Below are 23,549 nucleotides of genomic sequence, written 5' to 3'. Positions count from 1 at the left end.
AATGCATCCTATACCTTGGGAATTAAGACAACCATGTTTATCTAAGTTTTACTTACTCTGGTATAGGAAGAATGTTGAATACAACTAGTATTCTACTCTGCCCCTAAAACCAAGCCGTGCCATCAGAATATACAAAAATTGAGACACTACATGGGCATGTAGGTGGGAAGTACTTCCTTTAAAAAGAACGTGTCTGAATATTTTTTGTCGGGTGAACAGATTGGGGGGAAAGAACCATTTAAAAATCCTATCTCTAACAAGCTAGACATTCATAAGTCAGACCCAAGAATATATATTTATACCCAAACTAGCTAGACTGGGAACTTAATATGCTCAATTTTAATTTTTAACCTTTGGAAAAGGCACAAAGAGTCATGGTAAAGAAAATTAATTCTTTGATCTCTTCTCAATGGAGGGTTAAGCAGCTCGAGTAATTGAAGAAGTTGTCAGACTCTGTGCCTCAGGCCATTTTTCAGAATATGAGGATAAATTTGTTTGATATGCTTGATTTTTCTTCACAGAGTAACACGTGGGCTGTTCATGAATAATCTGGAGACATAAACCTACTTTCTTGGGTGCAGATGAAAAAGCTGAGTTCTTCAGAAACTGTCATCCCCCCCTCATTTCCCTCGTACTTTCTGGCAGGGCTGGTAGAAGTAGCGGTCAGAGACAACTCTTCTCTCCAAAATGAGAATAAGGTTGTGACGTTCTCGGTAGGTTTGTGGTTGGGAGACGCCATTCTCTACTGGCTAAATGTGACTTGGCATTTACTGTCAGAATCAGAAATAGAATTTTCTTCTCCCCCCCCCGTCAGATAAAAGCATCTGCATGTTTGGAAGGGGGTGCACAAGGCTTCAGAATTCTGGCAAGTTGTGAATGTATCTATCTGACCATCTGTTGTCAAGCTGAGTGCTTATTAGCTTTCCCTCTTAGAACTGCTTGTGTTTCTTCTAAGGATTTACAGAAAAATTCACATTTTTCTTCTTTTCCCCAGTCCCAGGCTCTATCTTAGATGTTGTCCTTGCTTTATGAATTGTTCTCATTTTAGATCTCTCTGTGTCACACTGACCTTGTTTGCTTCCTGATTTGACTGGGATAAAATTCGTCTGTTTGGAGAACTAAATCCCAACTTCCTAGAAAACTCAGACTCCATCATTCAAATCTTTACAACTACCTACATTTCCATTGCCACTGGCATCTCCCATCCATGGGACGGCACCAGCCTCCCAGCTGGGCCCTTCTTCCCTCTTTCTGCCCTGGGCAGCCACAATGACCTCTACAGAGAACAAGTCTGATGCTGTCACTCCTCCATTTAAAACCCTTCAGTGGCTTCTTGGTGTCTAAAGAAGAAAGTACAGACTCTTGAACACAACTTCTGAAGGCTAACATAATGTAATCCTTGCTGATGTCTTTCTAGCCATACCTTCTACTTCTTCTTTAAATGTTGAATTATAAAATTTAACAAAAATTCAGAAAAGTACAGAAAATAGTATAATAGATACCTACCATTTAGATTTAACATATATTAACAGTTTATTGTATTTACTCTATTTCTCTTAACCAGAGAAAAAGGACAGAAACTATTCTTCAAGTTCACACTGAGTATTGTTAAAATTTTTAATTTAAGCTATTCTAGTCAATGGATAACGCTATCTCACTGCGGGTTTTAGTCATTGTATGTTGAAGTCTGCATCTGATAACTCTGGTATCTGGCTACCCCGTTGACCTGCTTCTGTTGTTCTTGGTTTTGGGTCACATCTTGTTTCCTCACATGCCTGGCTCTGTTTGAATGAGTACCACACAGTGTATGTGAAAGATTGTAGATATTATCGGGGGTCTGGATAGTGTGATCTTTCTCTAGAGAGGATTCATCTTTGCCTCTGGAAGCTTCTATTTCAGATGAGCTTACTCCAGTCAGGAATTGGGATGTTTTGAAGCTGAGCTTCAGTCCCTGTGAGGGCTATAGTTCTTCAGGATGCCAACCAAAAGTCAGGGGTTTTACTCTGGCTCTTCTTCCTTGAGGGGCCCTGAAGTCCAGTTTTTTTGTTTCCTTAGGCCATGAGTCTATTGAAAGTTCTGCTCAGCTTCTCAGCTGCTGCCGTTGTGAATCAACAGACCTCTAGGTGAAACTAAGTTAGGATGGGAAAGGCTCACACCCCTGGGCTTCCCTTTGCTCTGGAATTTGAGCCCTGCACTTCCTCACAGCTACAGTAGTTCTCACCTGGTTTGGTTAAAACTCCTGTTTCTCGCTGAGTTCTTAACTTACTTGCCCTCTTTCCCTAATGGTCTGTGTATCTCCAGTGCTGGGCAAAGAATGTGGTGTATAATAGTTGGTCCTATAACAAAGCCAGTTCCAGATACCTAGATTTGAGGGAGTTTGACCACTATTCATATTTCAGGTGTTTCAAAAGCAAAGGCTAGTTGGAAACAGAGATTTTCAGGGAGAGTTTTGAACCAAAATATCCATGTGATTAGTAAACATTTCGACTCAGGAACTGACCTCTTCAGTGTCATGCATATATGTTAGCTCCAAGACTAACTCATAATGGCAAATCATTTTAAAGCTTCTTTGGGGGAGATTAAGAAAAGTCAGGGCTCTGTATGCAAAGGCTAGCCAGGGAATATCTTTTTCTTCTTCAGTGACTTCCAGGGAGCAAAAGTTAATCATTAGTGCTTATTTTATTGGGCAGTCATTCATGGCAAAAGCAGGTGGTAGAAACATCTTGTGTGCTTTGTACACACAGTCCCGAGAGAAGCTGAGGTATTTGACCATATGAAGTGGGGGTTGGTTTAGTCTTAGCTGGTAGGAGGTTATGGGGAGGATACATGTGTGTGTGTGTCTCTGTGTGTGTGTGTGTGTCTTCTGTAGCTGTTTAAGATGGCATCACCCTTTTCCACACAGACACAATCCAGAGTGTGACCATTGCTGCTACCACTTCTTTTAACCAAATTTTTAAAAAAAATGGTCAGTATTTTTTTCCTCTTCAGTTACCTCACCCCAAATCCCCTATTAATCTGTGGCAGTATATAGTGCTTTCAGTAAAAGAATGTGTAGAGCTTCTGTAGCACCCTAACTTCCAACACCTGCATACTCTCACTACCCACGTACCATGCTGACTTGCTTACTGATAATGGGAAAGGTTGGTGTGATCTTTCCCACTCTAACTCTGAGGTATATGGTTTCACTGGGGCAGCTTTTTTTCTAAGGGAAAGAACTCTGGGCTTGGAATTAGAGTAACTTGGATTATAGCTCTGCCACTTGATATTAAAGGAATCTCTCTAAACTTAGAATATCTTAACTTTCCTTATCTACAAATTGGTAATAATTGTATTTGTGAAATTAAATTTGATGATGTTGCATGTGAAAATATTTTATACCTTCAAAATATGGTTGTTTACTATTTTTGTTAACCTATGTTTTAGCTACCTAATTGGGCTATTATATGGTTCTGTGAAGCAGAATTGATGAGGAATGTTGGCTTTGGGAAGCAGAAGGGAAGAAAGTGATATTTATAAATAATGAGTGCTTGATATTCCTCCTATTATTACCTTTGGTTGGCATATCACATAGTCATCCTTACAATGAAAAACTTGCTCTTGCTTCGTGGTTCATTCAAGTCCAGTGGGAATAAAGTTTTCCAAAAAGTATTCCTTCTTTGAATGAATCCTGGCTGCTTACCAAATTCTATTAGCCAGAGATTGAGTTTTGTTTTGTTTTTGTCGGTGTGGAATTTGATTGTTCAATTAGATTGTATAGCTCTAGACAGTTTTGGAACTGTGTTCTGTTTTGCAAGGCTGCTTTGTCACCGTATAGAATTGCCCAGGGAGGCCGTAAGCCCTCCTTGTCTGCAGAGTTTGTACTCGGCTGGTTTTGAATGACACTCTGAGCCCTTGCCCATCACACATGGCACATGCCTTCCCTCTGACCTGAGATGCACACGTACAGTGTACTGGCAGGTGCCAAACTGGTCAGTCCTGCTCAGATACTCCTTTTCCATTGGATGATGGCCCTTGAGACTTGGACTTACATTACTTTTATCTATCCTTTAAACTCCACACTTGATTGCTCCTTTTCCCAGTAACCCCTCCTCTGGCCTCCTGCCACTGCATGAATGAATGAATTTTGCGTAGCAAAAATGTTAGACTCCTGCTTAGCCTGTCTCCTCCTAGTCCTGCTCTGCCAATGGTGTGTGTCTCTCCTTGTTTCAGCCTGGCAAAAACCCGGTCAGTAGCACATCATTGTTCTTAGTTGAGCCTGCCACCCCCAGCGACTGCCCCCATAACAGCCGAATCAGTGCAGCAAGCAGTCACCGGGGACCCAGGTCCTGCTAGGAGGACCTGACTGAGGATTTTTACCTGCTCTAAGGACTTCATTCACATATTCTTAATGAGGATGTTTCAGGGGTATCTTCCAGAAATTAATTTGAAGGAGAAGTAACCTAGTGTTAAAAATGAAAAAAGCCTTAAAGTGTTAATGAAGTTGAGTTAAACTTGATGATAAATTAATATGGTTTACATTGTATTTAGTATGTGCCAAGAGGAAAGCAAGGTGATCAAAGTATCACCGTCTTGGGACTATGTTTAGGAAAAGAATTTTATCTTTTTCTCCCAAGTGGAAGATGGAAATCATTCTGGAGGAAAAGCTCATGTTTATCCACTGTCACTTTTCTTTGTGGTTCTGGAGCAAGGTTGATCATCCAACGACAACAACAAAACTGCTGAGAAATAGAAATAAGCTTGAATGTATATGGCGGAGATATTTAGATCCTGTAACTACATTTTCAAGCACATTATCTAAACACTTGCTTTTTGCTTGAAAAGAGTGAATGCTTATCTAGTTGCTATTTGGCAGATCGTAAAAACACTGTTTCTACTTTACAGTAAAATTACCTTTACAGCCTCATGTTACTATTGACTCTTCCTGAGCAAATAGAGCAGGACACTCAAATGTATTACGGCCTCCTCTCTCTGTTTGGAGCATCAGGGCTCTTAAAGGTGGGAAGTGAACACCTCCAGCCTCTACCTCTGCAGGAATCCCTTCTTTGATACCCCTCACAGGCTGTGGACAGCCGCTCTAGCCCCTGTGGCAACTTGTCGTGTTCTCAGATGTTCTCGTTGTTGGGAGGTTCTGCAGGCTAACCGAAGTATTCTCTCCTGCAGGTTCAGTTCATCTGCACTTGGTGAGAACACAGAACACATTTTCTGTCTTGTACATGAAAGCTTTCCAGATACCTGAAGATAGTCACAGCCCGTGCCTCTCCATCTTTCTCTTTCTAGATAAGCATCCCCAACCTTCAGGTGCACCTTGAATAACTTGGTTTCCAATCCAAGGCAACCTGGGTTACATTCCTCTGAATAACATGAGTCGGGGTGGGGGGGAAGGTCCCTTTTTCTAAATGGGCACCCAGAACCATACTCAGCATTCTAGATGTTCCCCGATACATGCTAATCATCCTGGGGCAGTCCTTTTTCATCATTCTCTCTCATCAGATCTCAGACTATGTCAGCAGTTAAGAGGTGAGTTGGTGGAATCCAATAGAACTGGGTTTGAATTTTGTTGCTACAATTCTGGCTTAGCCGTGTATGTCACTGGGCAAGCCACTTAACTTCTCTGGGACTTGGTTTGCTTCTTTCTTAAGTGAGGATGATGAGTCTTACTTCAGAGAATCGTGAGGGACGGAGAGAATGTTTGTATCGCCCCGCACAATATTTGCTCATAGTAAGCCTATGATACATGGCAGCTTTAGTTTTAATCATTATTACTACTCTCGCACTATTATCGAGGCGAGGGCCCTCCTACTCTTACTGTGAGCAGTGCAGCAGCAACAGGCCCTAGAAAGCTTGTAGCCAAATAAAACTTCCCCCTTTCCCCCATATATATTGATGTTAGGCTTTGTTTCCCCAGATATTGTTGCCATACAGCTGTTTTTTACGTAACTTTCTTTAGTTTGAAGGGAAACCATTTTGAATTTTCTCTATGTTTATAGCTGTGTTTTGAAACTTCATGCAAAGCCTATCTCTCCTCTCCATCAAGTTCAGTTTTTTATGGGTTTCGGCCTTGAGAGGCAGCCTATGGCAATCACTGTGACTGCCAGCACTGTCATTTATGATAGTAGCTTTCCCTTCCGGCTTCTTAGAATTGACAGACGTGGCTGTGTTTTTGTCGTTGATACACTGTGAACGGGGCGCTCAGCCCGCATTTACTGAGCACTTACTGTGTCCCAGGGCTGTCTTGGGGATGCAAAGATGCATGAGACAGGCCTGGTTGTTAAGAAGCCTAGAGGTTGGGTAGTGACCAGATTCATCAGGGGGCACTGTGGTAAGAATTGTTGCTGATGTGGTAGAAGTGGGAGCCTCTGTTCTCTGCTGGTTGGAGCTGGGAGGGCTTTTCTGAGGAGGTGCCCTTGGAAGAGACGGCAGCAGTCGGTGAGGTCAGTATGCTAGGACCTCGACATCCGAACACAGGAAAGACAGGGTGCAGCTCTTTGAGGAATTCATGGTAAGCAGAGAAGGAGTTTTGTCTCTTCTTTCTCTGCTGCTTCCATTTTCTTGAAGTAAGTGCCCCACTACTGGGACCCTGAGCCGCAGCTGCCCCACGCTCACCCTTCAGTCCTGAAGTGTCATGCCCTTTCCGTGCTCAGAGTGAAAGTAAATATAGTGAGGTGTGTGTGTGCGTGTGTGTGTGTGCCTGTGTCCGTGTGTGCTTGTTTTTTTAGTTTTGCTAGGTGTATTTTTTCCCATCCTTATGGGAGCATTAGAGCTGTTTAAAGAATTTCTCTTACCTAACCAGCTAGGAGCTTTGGAGAATGACTTGTAAATTGTCTTTCTTAGCTTGGTATGCTCAGTAAAAGGGCTTTGATGAGCCATCTTTTTCACAGTGTGTAGCACTCCTGGGAAGGAAAAGCCATGTGTTCTAAGATTGGGATGGCAGAAGGTCAGCATAATGGATTAGGGTTATAACAGAAGTGTTAAATGAAAAGAGTGAAGAGTTTGCTACTGTGATTATTTGCCATCCTCAGTCAGGGTCTTCCTGCCGCACAGAGTAGCAGAACCATTGTTACATGATGAAAGCAGAGGTCAGTAGCCTGGGTTTCCATCTGATATTGAACTTGAAAATGTCGTGGGGCCTTAGGTGAGTCATCTCACCCTTGTCTGGCTTATTGCTTCATCTATACATTTTGCTAAGGATGTAGCAGGCGATTCCTAGGGCATAATAAATTTGGGCCACTGCCCTGGTGTCCGGTGCTGGCTTGGAGAGTAGATAATGGCTGATGAAGCAGCGGGCAGTAACATGGTTAAGAGGACTGGTTTAAAAATAATCCAGACCTGGGACGCCTGGGTAGCTCAGTTGTTAAGCATCTGCCTTTGGCTCAGGTCATGATCCCAGGGTCCTGGGATCAAGCCCTGCATCGGGCTCCCTGCTCAGCCGGAGGTCTGCTTCTCCCTCTCCCACTCCCTCTGCTTGTGTTCTCTCTCTCTCTCTGTGTCTCTCTCTGTCAAATAAATAAATAAAATCTTTAAAAATAAATAAATAAAATAAAAATGATCCAGACCTAAGTCCACATCATAGTTCTGCCACTTGATGGCATGGGGGACTTGTGGGAAGAGGATGACATCCTTTGATTCTGTTTCCTCATATATAAAATGGGAGTAACAATCACATTTAAGGACCTGGGTTATTCTCAGGATTAAAAAGAGATTAGAGCAGTTAGCACCGCGCCTGCCACATAGTGATTACTCTAGAACCACTTATTATTTTCCAGGTACCTCTCAGTTGGAACATTTCCTTTTTGAAAATCCTTTCCCCTTCAGCACTTCCTTCTGTTTTTCACTGGACCATATTGAGTTCTTTTTCTTTCATTTATTTAGTACCCATTTAATGAACACATGCTGTGTGCTAGGGGCAGGCATAAACATCATAGTTCTTGCCTACGGAGAGTTTGAATTTCAAAATCCCTAATTATTGTCCCTTACTTCTATGGTAATAGCAAGTTTTTGCCCCATTGACCTTTGGGAAGTCAGAACCAAAGCCCAGGTTTCGGCTTCCTCTCAAAGGTTGTTTATTCTTTCCATGTGCCTCTGTGTACTTCTGTGTCCTTATTAGTGTAAGGCTACTTACCTGGAAAGGGCCAAGAAGAAAGGAGCGTGGTAGGGCTTGCAGATGCTCCCTTATTTATTTGGGTCCAAAGCTGAAAGACCAGGTCTGAGCAGCTTTTCTGGCCAGAGGAGGGGTACTTGCAAAATTCTAGGTGGAAGTAGGCCTACATAATGGGTCATTTGCAGAGGTTTTAATCTCCTGTCTCAGTGTGCTCTGTGGTATGAATTGACAGCCAGAAGCTTAGACGCTGCCTTCTCAGGACCAGCCCTTCTCAGCCATACATGGCGTTCTGTCTGCCACTCTGTGGGCTTCTCGTCCCATCTTCTGCATACTCAGGCTCCCCTGGGCAGTTTTATTCTTGGTTTTACAATGACTCTCCCAATACTCTCTCCAGTATCTTAGCGCCTTATTTACGCTTAACATTTTCAGTCAAGGTCTCTATCTTATCATGCTTGGCAGTCACCAAAAGCTAATTTAACATGTGTATTTCCCAACACAGAGAATAATTCTTGTCTTTATAGTTTTTGACACACAACAGTCCATATTCATAAACCATTTTCCCACGGTACTTCTCAGTCATAGGTGGAATCATTACCACTTGTTTGGAAAGAAAAAGTGGGGTCTCTGTCAACTTGAAGACAGTTGCCCAAGCCCTTCCCCACATTAGCTTTCTAGATTATTAAAGTGTGTTTTGGGTTCCAAAAGAAGAGATAAACCTCAGACGTGGCATCCAGGTGTGATCACCCTGATTTTACCCCAGGCTGCCTAGTGCTTTTGTGAGGAGTCAAGTTAAAGTGCTTATTCTTTACATGTGTAGAGGTCCCCCCCACCTCAAAGTGCTTTCTCTCTCTTAGTCTCTCTCCCTTTATTGCTCATATCCTCAAAATATTCCTGCTTGTGCAAAAGGAGGCATGTGGTCTTAGACTCATTTCTTATGATAATTCATAGAGTGGAGAGAGGTGTTGACTTTGTCCTAATTTTGAATTTGATTTTCAGAGTCAGGATTAAATCCCAGGTCTTGTGATCTTGAGACTTGTACAGTGTTACCGGACTCCAGATGTTATTTGAAAAACAAAACACGAAAGGCTACTTACTTCCTTGTAGTATTTTATCACAAACTGCCTACATTAAGTCAGGAATTTCAGGAAGTGTTATAAATATGGAAGATAATTTAGGAGATGTGAATTGCTGTGTCATGCAGTGGCTTCTTCCAAAAGCAAGGGAGAGGCAAGGAATTATGCCTCTCGTTCCTTCCATCTTGAGATTTTAAATCAACTTTCTGTCCTTAACCTTCCTAATCTGTTATTTCCACTAAATTATTTTTAAAAATTACTGATTTGGCAAATCAGCTTTTGTACCTAAATTTGACTTGTTAATTAATTGTAAAAGTAATATAGTGTCGTTTCCAATTTCTATAGCCTTACCTTTCATGACTCCCTGTGCCATCGTGTGACTCATTTGTTCTTTCCCTAAGGATCTGGAAATAAAACCATGTTATTGAGAAGAGAAAAATAGAACAGTTAAGTCATCTTTTCTGCCAGGTTATTCTGGGAATTTTTTTCATGTGGATATGTAGACACATTTATAATATAGGCATATACATATCCACATGTGTGATTTCTATAAAAGTATATACTTTTATTCATTCAGGAAAATTTATTGGCAGCCCACTCAATGCCAGATTCAAATGTTGGGTTCTGGGGAATCCAGCAGACACAATTCCCTTGCCCTCATGGAGCTTGCAGATGTTAAAGAATCAAGCAAACTCACCTAATTACATACACATGTGTATGTACGGAAGAAGTATATAACATGATGGTTGAAAGCATGCATTTTTGGAGTTGGACCTGTTTTCCTAGCTTAGCCGGCTACATTAAGTCACTTAAACTCTCACTCAGCTTCCTCATTGGTTAAGGAAATAGTAGCACCCCTGTGGAGTTACTGAGAGGTTTTAGTAAGGTAACGCAAAGAAAAATTTTAATGTAGTGGCTGGTATATAGTAAGCCCTTGACAAATCTAATTATGACCACTATGTTTCATGTGTAATGACAATTTAATTTCAGTAAGTTAGCAAGCTATGAACTGATACCTAACTCTGAAATCAGATCCATGGAAGACATTTGTTCTGGACCTTTTTAAAGATTTTATTTATTTATTTGAGACAGAGAGAATGAGAGAGACAGCACATGAGAGGGGGGAGGGTCAGAGGGAGAAGCAGGCTCCCTGCCGAGCAGGGAGCCCGATGCGGGACTCGATCCAGGGACTCCAGGATCATGACCTGAGCCGAAGGCAGACGCTTAACCAACTGAGCCACCCAGGCGTCCTGTTCTGGACCTTTTTAGGAATGTGATAAGGAGATAAGCCATCTGGTAGCGTGCAGTTATAAATAATGCTTCTTTCTGTGGACAGTCTCTAGTTTATAGCCACTAAAGGAAGTACACACTGCTTCTAATGAGGCAACAGAACTTATGGAATTAGGCCCTTACCATTTGTCTACTTTCTAGATGTTGAAAATAAAATCATGGAAGTCTTCAAGTATTCTTTGAAAATAATGTTTATCTATAAATACCACTTGGCTCAAGCTAATTGCTTATACTGTCTTTGTAACTTGCTAATGAGTTGTCACTGAAGAACACAGAAGATTGTGAGAGTAAGAGAATGTGATAAATGAAATCCTTAAGAAGGCTACACTTTATTTTTCTCACTTCAAGCAGTGCTTAGGGCCGTATCTGACTTTGTAAGTAGGACTGAACAGTTTTATACCATTATTATGAGAGATGGAAGTGGATGAGTATGGAGCAAACCTTTCAGCAAATGTAGTCTGTACCCTGTGATGTTGGTGGTTTGGCTAGTTGGCCCAGAAGTTACTTTCCTTGAGGATGATAGCACTATATACCCTGCATTGTTTAGGATGACGTGTACTTTAGAACTAATCCATTGGATAGACCATGAATGTTCTATTAGCCTATTAAGCCTTCTGAAATTACAAAACCATCTGCATATTCCATAGAGCAGATGATGAGAAAGTTAATTCTTTGTTGCAGAGTTTCAGTAGGCTACTTACTTTCTCTTAATAGTTGCTTCTTCTATATTTATGTTGACTGGTTTTCATCCTAGATATTTCATGGTCTTTAACAATGGTGTTAAAAATTACCATTTATTTCCATAATTACTATAGTCCATGCCTTTTCAACAGCTCATAAATACCTACCATTAATAGGTGAGAGTAGTAACCATTTTCTTAGCACCTTGCTGCTCTTTTCTCTTTCTCTCTCTCTGTGCTTCCTGCCAGGAAGTTGGATAGAGTGGCTCTAAGAATTGAGGCCCTTGGCCACCTCATACCCACTAGGATGGCTACTGTTTAAAAAACAGAAAATGATAAGTGGTGGTAAGGATGTGGAGAAATTGGAACTCAGCTCCAACTATTGTTGGGACTTGCTGTGGAAAACAACATAGGTTTCCTCAAAATATTGAAAATAGAACTATATGATCCAGCAGTCCCCACTTTGGGATATATTCCCCCAGAGAATTGAGAGCAGGGTCTTGAAGAGATATTTGTACACCCATTTTCACAGCAGCATTATTTACCATAGCCAAAGGTGGAACTAACCTAAGTGCCCCCTGATGAATGGTTAATGGAAATATGGTACAAACATGCAATGAAATATTATTTGGCCATAAAAAGGAAGAAAATTCTGACACAGGCTATCACATGGATGAACCTTGAAGACATTATGCTAAGTGAAATAAGCCAGTCACAAAAAGATAAGTATTGTACGAGTCTGCTTAAATGAGGTACGTAGAACAGTCAGATTCATAGAGACAGAAAGAATGGCAGTTGTGCATTTAGCACTTGTGGTTGCCAAGCGAGAGCGGGGACTTAGTGTTTAATGGGTTGAGTTTCAGTTTTGCAGGCTGAAAAGAGTGCTAGATTTGGACGGTGGTGATGGTTGCACAACAGTTTGATTGTACTTAATGCCACCAAACTGTATGTAGTTGACACTTGAGCAACAGAGGGTTAGGGGCACTGACACCCTGCATAATCAAATATCCACGTACAACTTTTGGCTCTTCCAATAAGGTAACTATTGATAGCCTGCTACTGACTGAACAGTCATTAACAGTCGATTAACACACATTTTGTATATTATATATATTGTATACTGTATTTTTACAATAAAGTAAGCTAGAGAAAAGACAATGTTAATAAGTAAGAGAAAATACATTTACAGGACTGCAGTGTATTTATTGAAAAAAAAAATCCGTCTATGAGTGGATTTGTGCAGTTCAAAACCTTGTTGTTGAAGGATCAACTTGTACTTAAAAATGGATGAAATGGGGGGCTCCTGGGTGGCTCAGTTGTTAAGTCTCTGCCTTCGGCTCAGGTCATGGCCCCAGGGTCCTGGGATCGAGCCCCGCATCGGGGTCCTTGCTCAGCGGGAAGCCTGCTTCTCCCTCTCCTACTCCTGCTTGTGTTCCCTCTTTCGCTGTCTCTGTCTCTCTCTCTCCATCAAAATAAATAAATAAAATGTTAAAAAAAATGGGTGAAATGGTAACTTTTATGTTATGTGTATTTCACAACAATTAAAAAAAAAAAAGTTCAGGTCCTTGAATAAGGCACCTGAAAGACAGTTGTGTTGCTTACCTCTCATCTTGGCAAGAATTGGAAAGAATCCCTGGAGTACAATCAAACTGTTGTGCAACCATCACCACTGTCCAAATCCAGCAAAGTGATTTGGGATGGGGAAACCTTAAGGTGCAAGGATATGGGGATGTATCCACCAGCTCGTGCTGATGGAGGTAAAGAAAGGACTTCGTAGGGTTTCTAGTGCAGCACCTGAATTTCACAAGGGAGGACACTCAAGCCAAGAGTAAAGTGACAGAACCAGGACTAGACGCTGGTTGCCCTGCCTTCCTCGCCTGTGTGTTGGCTCCCTGGTGATGCCTCCTGCCATGGCTCATCCTGTGGGATCTCCGCAGTTTTCTCACTGATACTTCCTGCTTGTAATGTGTCGTAAGCCCAGCACTTTTTCTTTCCAGAGTCAGTATCAGACACTACAGATCAAGGGCTCAGTCCCACAAGGCTGCTCTCATTTCAGATGCCTGCTCCAAATGAGATCACCACAATAGGCACACTTCTGCCCAGCAGATTACAGACTTGGGGGTTCTCCTGATCTCCCCTTCAGGCTGGGTAATTTACTACAACAATTCCAACTTCCCAGCACCTCCGATTGTTCAACTTGGTAGCTCTCTGAACCCTGTTGTTTAGAGGGTTTTTACAGATGTTTAATTAAGTAAGCATGATTGAGCAAATCATTGGCCATTGGTGACCAAAGTCCAGCCCCCCTCCCCTCCCTGGAGGTCAAGGGTGGTCCTGAAAGTTCCAAGCCCTGTAATGGCTTGGTCTTTCTGGCAGCCAGGCCCCATCCTGAAGGTAGCTACACACCTAACCCCTGTCCCTAATGAAACATCTCATTATCTTACAAAAGAAAGACAGTCATCACTTGGGACATCCCAAAGACTTTAGGAGCCTTCTACCAGGAACCAGGGACAAGGACCAAATGTTTATTTTTTATTATACCACAGCTAGGAAGAAAGGGATATATGAGGTAAGAGGAGAGATAGTGATGGTGGGTGGAGGGAGGGCATGATCTTTCAGCCCATCTGGTGAAGTGCCATCTGACAGAGACACTCACTGGAGCATTGAAGCAAACCTTGCAGTTGTCTGAGGGAAGATGCAGGAAGAACTGTAAGTGTAAGAAGACAGTGGTGTCACTGAGGAATTTGAGAAAAGGGATGATGTGAAACACACCAGTATCATGTTCCCTTAAAAAACATGTCCGCAAGCGGTCTTGTATATTCACACAAACACTTTCTACGTATCTGCCTGATGTTGTGGCTCATTGAGGTTTTATGGTGCCTATAGTAATGAAACTATTGAACTCCTTACTTATCACCATATTTCTGGGACATGATTTGTCCTTGGAAGTTTTTGAAAACCATTCCAACAATACACAAGGGAAGGTGATATTTTTACACAGCAGGTCTATGAAATGGAACAGTTGCTTCTATGGTATAAGGTTAAGATCCCCAAACCCAGTGCGGTTTGAGCCAGTGAAACCACTAAAGGCATCTGTGGTATCAATCTGAGTATGCATGTCCAAGTGGTAGGTGTTGCTGTGGATTGTTAATATGGATTTATTCCTGGGTGAAATAAGCAGATATTCCATGCTGAGAGAAGTGATTAAGAGAAGCACATCTAACAAGGGGCATGTTTCAGCTGCATATCTAACAACAAATGAACGTCTTTGTTTTTTAAAAATATGAACTCCACACTCATTGTTCTCCTTGGGTTTTAGTCATTTTCGTGCAGTGAACTTGTGAAATACCGAGACGTTTGTGTGCTTCAAACTGAACAATGGAATGATATATTTTTAAAAAATCTGATACTGTGTCAGCTCACCAGGGGCACACGGCAGAGCAGTTGAGTATGAGCCTAGAGCCAGACGACTTGGGCTTGAACCCTGGCTTACTAGATATGTGACCTTGGACGGGCTGTTTAACCTTTCTGCTCCTTACGTCTCCATCTGTAAAATGAGGCTAATGATTGCGTGTCTAAACATTTGTGGTTTGTGGCTGTGCCTGGCACAATTGTTAATAGCTTTTTCCTTTTGTTCCCCAAATTATCTTTACTTGGACAATAAATTATGTGGTTGCCTTATCAATAATCAAACCTATATCAGAAGATCATTTTAAATATTACAAACATTAAAAGCAATACCTGCTTATAATATGTGCTCAGTTAAGTACTAGTTGCTATTATAAGCTGCTATACCTAGAATCAGTGTTTTAAATATCTGATTTTATGCATTACCCCAGAAGCAAGAATTGTTACTGTAGAGCTTGGGCTATGAAGTGACTTTTTTTTTTACTGGAAAATGGAGAAATCACCACAAAGTGAGCAAATTTAGTACAGTTTTGAAAATTCTCTTCCATTTTAACCTAGCATGGGTGAAATGAGTAGCATGGAAGAAATGGCTGTTTTCATTCATTTTACTAACAGGCCAATCACCACCCAGGGCATGCTGGTTTGACAGACAAAACGCTGTGGGGGTTGTTAATTTGGTTTTTGTATTTAATGTGCTGTTCTTTCCAGTCTGATCCCTAGTTTTCTTTCTTTGACCTTTCTTTGGACATCATGACTTTCCTCTCCTCATGCAATGTCTAAATAAAGCTAATTGCAGTCCCTTCTTCATAGGTCGTTGCGCTAGGGGATAAAGAAATTATACCTAACTGAAAAAGCTTTATTTGAAGTAATGGTTTCATCTACCTACGCTTAAAATCCTTTGACATGTTTGACATTGGGTAAAAAGAGTGAGTTAGTGGGATTTGACTTTTCTTCATACATGCATTTTGGGCAGAGTTGCTACTGAGCTTGGAGGACAGTCAAGCTGGGCAGACACAGAGGTGGGTCGGACCTCGACTCCTGGCCCTGTCACTTGCTGGCTGTGGGGCCTTGGGCGCTCCATGTATTTCATCTTTCTGAGTTTCAGTATTTCTCATGTTTAAAATGGGGATAAAGATACTTGCTGCTTCCCAAGCCTCCTGTGAGGCTCAAATGAGATGGTGAGTTAGTATGCTCTAACCTAATGTCGGCTGAGAGTTCCTTTCTTTAAAAATTGGTTGAGGTGATTGAGACTCCTTTTAGAAGATACATGAGCGAAGGCTTCAGGAAAAAAAAGATAAACATGCTGCTCGTGTTTGTTTCTGAGCTGCCTGTTGCGGCAGGTACTTGCTTATTTATCAGGGTGCTGCTTCAGCATGCGTGAAGTCCTTCAGATGGGTGGCTGGATGATTGTCTTTTATCCTCAACTTCAGGCTGCTGGAACCATATCTGTGGGAGCCTGTGCGAACTGACAGCTTGAAGGCTCAACTAGAAGTCAAGTGTGCAAGAGAGCCTAGCTTTTATTTATTTTATTTTATTTTTTTTTTTTTTAAAAGGTTTTATTTATTTATTTGACAGAGAGAGACACAGTGAGAAAGGGAACACAAGCAGGGGGAGTGGGAGAGGGAGAAGCAGGCTCCTGGCTGAGCAGGGAGTGGGATGCGGGGCTCGATCCCAGGACCCCGGGATCATGACCTGAGCCGAAGGCAGACGCTTAACGACTGAGCCACCCAGGTGCCCCAGAGAGCCTAGCTTTTAGACAAGAGAGGATTTAGCTCTCAAAGGAATGTGCCCACTTCTCAGGCTTATAGAGTGGAGAATAAAATCTGTTCTTTTAAACTCCACATTCCCCTGCACTTAAGCTTCTAAGGAAGTCTTGCACTCCTAGCAGTTTAGGGCTCTGGAAGGCGTAGTATTTTTCTTCTTTTAGTTGATCCTGGTTTATGATTTTCTCTCCTTTAACTTAAAAATTGTTTTTATTATAGAAAATTTCAAATATGCAAAAGTCAAGAGAATAGTATATGATACCCCCATGTCCTTAGTACCTGGTTTTAATAATTATCAATTCATGTCTAATATTGTTTCATCTGTATTTCCACCCACTAATCCTTGCTCCCCTCCTCCTCTGGATTATTTGAAGAAATCCCACACCTTATATTTTATTAAGAATATAATTTTGTTTGTTTTTATTTTTAAAGAACAGCTTTACTGTAGTATAATTGTCATAAATTGCACAAAACTAAAGTGTACTAGTTGATAAGTTTATACATTAGTGTGTATGTGTGTATGTACACACACACAGATCAAAAAGTATATATACACACATATCCATGAAATCGCTAGTCTAGATAGTAAACATATCCATAACCCAAAAGTTTCCTTGGGTGCCTTGGTAATCCCTTCAGCCTGCCCCTTTCTGCCTCCCATACCCAAGCGATTATCTGCTTTCTGTCACTGTATATTAGTTTGTATTTTTTAGAGTTTTACATGATTGGGATCATAAAGTACGTACTCCTTTTTTTTTTTTTTTTTTTTTGGTCTAGTTTCTTGCACCATGGCATAGTCTTTTACCTATTCTACCAATATTATTGTGCTTTAGATACCATGTAGGAAACTGCAAGACCCATTAGGAGGCCATTGTAGTGGTCCAGGTGAGAAATGGAGGTTGGCACCAGGGTAGTTACCATTCAGATGATAGCTGCCATCAATTAGAGATCTGCTTTGGAGATAGAGCTAATCAGACCAACTGGAGGTGGGGGTTAGGGAGAGCTCGGAATCCAGAATTGCTCCTGAGGAGTCTAGCATGAGCACGAGTGTGGTGAAATGGAGGAGATTCAGTGAGGAGCAGATATGTATGGCCTTTTCTGATTCATTCCTTCACTGGATGTCCACTGCTTTTTCAAAGCTATCATTATCATTGGTTGGTTTGAATCAGGATTTAATCCTCAGACAAAAACAGTATTTAAAGCACTTTAAGATATTTACAGGGTTGCTGGGTCTTCTCAGGAATGCTATTAAATACAGGCTAGCTGCCATTGTCAAATCGAAAATAATGAATTTCAGTTTTCTCCTCAGGGGTTTGTTGTATCATTTGGACCAGGCAGGGGGAGAGAAAGTAGTACAGAGGCAAATCACGTTTTCAAAAGCCAGTTTTAAAGGTGAGGTTCACTCCACTCTTTCTGTGGCTCCCAGAATGTTTTTGTGTTGGTTTTACCATTGAAAATATTCATGTTCTGCTAAGTCTAATGCTGTGGTGACAACTTCTGCACGCACTGACTAGCTATGTGAATTTCATTGTAAAATAGGATAATCTGTCTTCCTTCTACAGGGTTATTAACATGTCAGCTATTTTATTAGAACTTGGACTCCCTTTGGGGGTTTGGCCTTTGAAAAATTGGGTCAAGTGATCTCTTTGATTTTGGAATTTTAGAAATTACATGCCACCTGGATTAATAAGTTTATGGGTACTTTTGGGAAACCTGAGTTAGACTTCATGAACTAATACTATATAATAGTAACAACAGAAACTGCACATTTATTATTTATTACGAAGTCCCTTTTATGCATTATCTTATTTAATCCCCACATCAGTCCAATGAAATAGATACTGTTATCATCTCTATCATCTCCATTTTGCTGGGGAAGAACCTGGGATGTAGAAGGGTTACTTTACTAGACCTAGGCTATTCTCAGAGTCAAGGTCAGAGCTGTGACTTGGACCCAGGCAGATTGTCTGACTGCAGAGCTCATGCTCTTCATTAACAGATAATACTTGAGGTGGATCTTACAAGATAAATAGAAGTTAAATGGATAGTGGGGACTGGCATATTATGCAAAAAGAATCTTGTGTCATTTCAGGGGACATAGGAACCTCATTGTCCTGGGGGGTGATGATGGGAAATAATGTTGATAGTGCTGGTAAGACCAGAAGGAGATAGGGCCTTAAAAAATACCTGTTTGGGTTATGCAGACCAGTTTTTTCATTGATAATTTAATGAGGTCTTTAAAAAGTCTTTTCAAAATCTTGACTAAGTGCAAGAGATCCCATTTCTATTTTCTCAGTTCCAAAGAGCTCAGGTGGGGAGCTTCTGAGCTAGCTGATCTCAGAAGCATTTTCTGATTTCAAACAACCTAGATTTTGCCAGCCAGGAGTAAATCCACTGCTCCCAACTTTTCTGCTCAGCTCTGATTCCCTTTAGTGTTAAAAGAATAGGCTTGTGGGCACCTGGGTGGCTCAGTCTTTAAGCGTCTGCCTTCGGCTCAGGTCATGATCTCAGGGTCCTGGGATCGAGTCCCACATTGGGCTCCTGCTCAGCGGGAAGCCTGCTTCTCCCTCTCCCACTCCCCCTGCTTGTGTTCCCTCTCTCACTGTGTCTCTCTCTGTCAAATAAATAAATAAAATCTTAAAAAAAAAAAAAAAAGAGAATAGGCTTGTTAGTTTTAAACTGAATAGTCTTTCCAGACCTGCCCTCACTCTGACAATGGTTGAAAGGCTAACAGTCGGCTAGCATCTGAATACCATTGCAGTGCTACCTAACTTATTTGATTCCTAAAAGGATGATGGTTATAAAAAGGAGAGTCTGTGATAAGGTGGTTAAGCCTTTTTCAGAGGCTAACTCTTATTTCCTGCTTTGAAAAATGTATTGTGCTACTTAGTAGTAAGAATTGATTATAATGAGGAGATGGTGAATGCAAAATAAAAGGTGCTTTTTGGCTTTAATAATCAGTGTTATCTCTGAATGTCAGTGAAACAGAACCAATACATGCCAGATCATTTTAATTTTTATTGTACTAAATGTTTCTTTCTTTTTCATTAAAAAAATGAATAGGTAGTTTGTGAATGTGGATTTCAAAAAGTACACAACTTCCATCCTTGTGTCCCAAGCCCTTCCTTCCTCCTCAGGCAACATTAATAGTTCTTTAATGACTCCCTTTATAAACGGAGTCTATGCATCTGTTAGCATATATGAATATACGTTATTTTTTTAGGATTTTATTAAGGAAATGATAATAAGTAAGAGCAGAGAGAATGTGCCCATAACTTAGCTTCAGCGTCTATTAACGCTTGCCTGTCATGGTTCAATCAGATGTAGAGCAACTAGCGTGTGTGCATGCATGAGCAAATAATCTAAATGTCTACTTTACACCTAAAAAGTAATAAACATTGCAAATTAACAAAAGTGTGACCCATATTAAGGAAAAAGATTAGTTAAATAGAAACTGACTCTGAGTAGGTCCACATGTTGGATTTAACAAAGACTTCAAAGCAGCTATTATATTTAAAGAATTAAAGGAAAACGTATTGAAAGAAATAGTAGGAAATATGATGTGTGTCAACAGAGAATCACAGTAGACAAATGGAAATGATAAAGAGTCAAGTGAAATTTCTAGAAGTGAAAACTATAATAACTGAAATAAGATTTCCCTAGATTAACTCAATAGATTAGAAATAGAAGAAGGAATCAGTGAACTTGAAGGTAAATCAAGAGAAGTTTTCCAAGCCAAATAACAGAGGAGGGAGAAAGACTGGAGACAAATCAATAGAGCATTCTGTTCCAACATAGTTCTAACACATGTATAATAGGAGTCTCAGATGGAGAGGAGGGAGAAAAAGGGACAAAACTTTTTTTTTTTTTTTTTTAAGTAGGCTCCAAGCCCAGAGTGGGGCCCAATGCGGGGCTTGAACTCACTACCCTGAGATTAAAACCTGAGCTGAGATCAAGAATCGGACGCTTAACCAGTTGAGTCACCCAGACGCCCCAAGGAACAAAACATTTTTGAAGAAATTATTTAAATACCAAATTTGATGAAAATTATCTATAGAGATCCAAAAAGTTCAAATAACTTCAAATAGGATAAACAAAAAGAATACACCTAGACAATTCATAATCACACTATTGAGAGACAGAGAAAAACATCTTATCACACGTGGGCAACAATAATACAATTAATGGCTGATTTCTCATCAGAAACAATGGAAGCCAGAAAATGGTGGACTGATATATCCAAAGTGCTGAAAAAAGCCATCAACTAAGAATTCTGTGTCCAACAAAACTATCCTTTAAAAATGAAGATGAAGATTTTTCTTCTGGTTCTGGGAAAGTGGAGTAGATGTACATTTCCCTGTTCCTCCTGCTGAATACAACTAAAACTCTGGATACTACATATAAAAGGAATATAAGAGAGGTGAAAACAAGGAAGAGTAGCTGCAGACCATGGGACCTTAGGAATGAAATGATGGTGAGTTACATGGATTTTCTTTTTGACCCATATATCCCAGACTTGGAGCTGAAGAAGCTACCAACCTACAAGTGCCAACCAATATAGACAAAGTCCCAAGAAAAGCCTGCTTTCTTCAGCTAATGGAGCAAATCGGAAAGGGATAGTCTAGACATACAGAAAACTTTTAGTCAGTAACCACCATGCTTCATCCAAACACCACAGAAAAAACTGTGTCCTCATCCAAGCCAGCAAAGGCCAAGCAGGGAGCCTAGGTTTGCACCCTCATGAGGCTGTGTTTGAGATGCCATAACACCTCTGACAGGGTGGTATCAGAGAAGGTAAAATACTGAGTCTGGCCTTTCACTGGGGTGTAGTGGAGACCATGTGGGGAGCCAGAGCCCTCACCTCCATGCAGTGGCAGGTAACAAGAGTCCCTCCTGAGTTGTCCATGAAAGCCGAGCAGGGAACCTGGATTTCTACTTCCACCTGGCAGTAAGAAGATGGCTCCCTCCCTTCCCCTGCCAGTGAGGGTCACAGAAAGCCAGCTAAAACAGGATGGTTAAATGAGATCTGAGTCTTTTGTAACATACTAAAAATGTATTCAGGTTTTAATTGAATAATCACTTATTCTACCAAGAACCAGGAAGTTACCAAAGAAAATGAAAGGAACAATGGATGCTAACACTGAGATGACAGAGATGTTAAAATTATCCACCCTTGACTTTTAATGCAGCCATGATAAAGATTCTCCAGTGAGCAATTATGAACATGTTTGAAACAAATGAAAAAAAAAAGATGGAAAGTTTCAGAAAAGAAATAGGAGATATAAATGAGAACCAAATGAAACTTTTAGAACTGAAAAATAACATAACCAAAATGAAAGCTTGGGGAATGGGCTCAAAAGTAGAATGGAAGGGACTGAACAACAACACCAAGTCAGTGAACTGGAAACTAGAACAAAGGAAACAATCCCATCTGAACAACAGAGGAAAAAATAGAAAATGAATGAATGAATAGAACCTCAGGGACCCATGTGACCATAACAAAAGATCTAACATTTGTGTTCTGGGAGCCCTGGAGGAGGAGAGAAATAGGGTGGGGCTGACGGGATACTCAAAGGAGTAATGGCTGACCACCTCCCAGATTTGGAAAAAGACTTAAACCTATAGCTTCGAGAGGGTAAGTGAACCCCATACAGGACTGTCCCATTGAAATCCGTACCAAGACATCATAATTAAACTTCTGAAAATAAAAGACAAAAACCTTAAAAGAAGGCAGAGAAAAGAACACCTGAGCTATAGCGAAAAAACCAATATGAATGACAGCAGATTTCTCATCAGAGACCCCAATAAAGGCCAGAGGAAATGGCATGATATTTTTTAAGTGTTATATCTCAATTCTGTAAAATTATAACATTGTTTGATGTGTTTATAAATGTATTTAGAGGAAGTATTTTCTACAATTACATTATAAACAGGGGAACCTAAAGGGATATAAAAGGAGATAAGTTTTCTGTACTTCACTGGAACTGGTAAAATAACACCAGTAGACTCTGATGTTTCATATCATCACAGTTTTATATATATGTTTCTATATTATATATCTATATAAAATGTAGACCCCTGACAAGGGCAGTGCAATTCTGCCTTGGGCAAAGAATTTGAGAACCACTGCAACAGGCTCCTCCACCAGAAGATCAGCAAGAACAGCCAGCCAAGACCAAGTTTACCGATCAATGAGAACTGCAGAATTCCAGCAGTAGGGGAATACAGCACATAGACTTCATGGCTTTTTTCCCCATGATTCTTTAGTCCTTCAAAGTTAATTTTTTAAATTTTCTTTATTTTTTCTTTTTCTATTTTTTTCGAATTTTTCTTTTTCCCTTTTTCAACCAGCATCTTATCAATTCCTTTTCTAAAAATCTTTTTAAATTTTCATTTTTAGAGTCATATTCTATCCCTTCATTGTAGTTAACCTTATTTTTTTGTATATATATAAGGTTTTCTCTCTTTAAAATTTTGGGATATAGTTTCTTCTAACAAACCAAAATATACTCTAAATCTCTAGTGTATGGCTTTGTTCTAGTCTCCTGCCTGATCACATTCTCTCGCCACTTTTTTTTTTTTTTTTTAAATTACTCTTCTTTCTTTTTTCAACCAACTTCTTATCAATTCCTTTTATAAAATCTTTTATAATTTTCATCTTTATAGTCATATTCCATCTCTTCATTGTATTTACCCTTATTTTTGTACATATATAAGTTTTTCTTCCTTTAAAATTTTGGGAGGCACTTTCTTCTACCAGACCAAAATACGACCAAAATCTAGAGTGTGGCTCTGATCTATTCACCAGCCTGATATATTCTTTTTTTTTTCCCTTTCCCTTTCTTTTCCCCCTGGTTTTGGGTCTCTTCTGATTTGTTTAGTGTATTTTTTTCTGGGGTCATTGTTACCCTTTTAGTATTATGTTCTCTCATTCATCTATTCTCCTCTGGACAAAATGACAAGATGGAAAAACTCACCTCAAAAAAAGAACAAGAGGCAGTACTGACTGCCAGGGACCTAATCAATACGGACCTTAGTAAGATGTAGGAACTAGAGTTCAGAATGATGATTATAATGATACTAGCTGGGCTTGAAAAAAGCATGGAGATACTAGAGAAACCCTTTCTGGAGAAATAAAAGAACTAAAATCTAACCAAGTCAAAATCAAAACGGCTATTAATGAGGTGCAATCAAAAATGGAGGCTCTAACTGCTATGATAAATGAGGCAGAAGAGAGAAT

General features: G+C 40.4%; 1 protein-coding gene across 9 annotated transcripts in view; it reads left to right on the top strand.

The window, feature by feature from the left end:
• Positions 1-23,549, top strand: part of SUMF1 (sulfatase modifying factor 1) — a 93,984-nt gene that overhangs the window by 52,713 nt on the left and 17,722 nt on the right. Inside the window, exon 8 of one of the 9 annotated variants that reach the window (XM_081821225.1) lies at positions 522-15,822. The exons of the other annotated variants lie outside the window; for them this stretch is intronic. Within the exon in view, the coding sequence (XP_081677351.1) occupies positions 522-548 (27 nt within the window). The 3' untranslated portion in view covers positions 549-15,822. Of the gene's footprint in view, positions 1-521; positions 15,823-23,549 lie in introns of those variants that run through there. 9 annotated transcript variants of the gene reach the window in all.

This window comes from Leptonychotes weddellii, chromosome 1, assembly GCF_054177405.1.
Source record: "Leptonychotes weddellii isolate Sample4059 chromosome 1, ASM5417740v2, whole genome shotgun sequence".
NCBI classification, from domain to species: domain Eukaryota; kingdom Metazoa; phylum Chordata; class Mammalia; order Carnivora; family Phocidae; genus Leptonychotes; species Leptonychotes weddellii.
The sequence above is the reverse complement of the archived record's forward strand: the minus strand, read 5'-3'. Positions and strand labels throughout refer to the sequence as shown.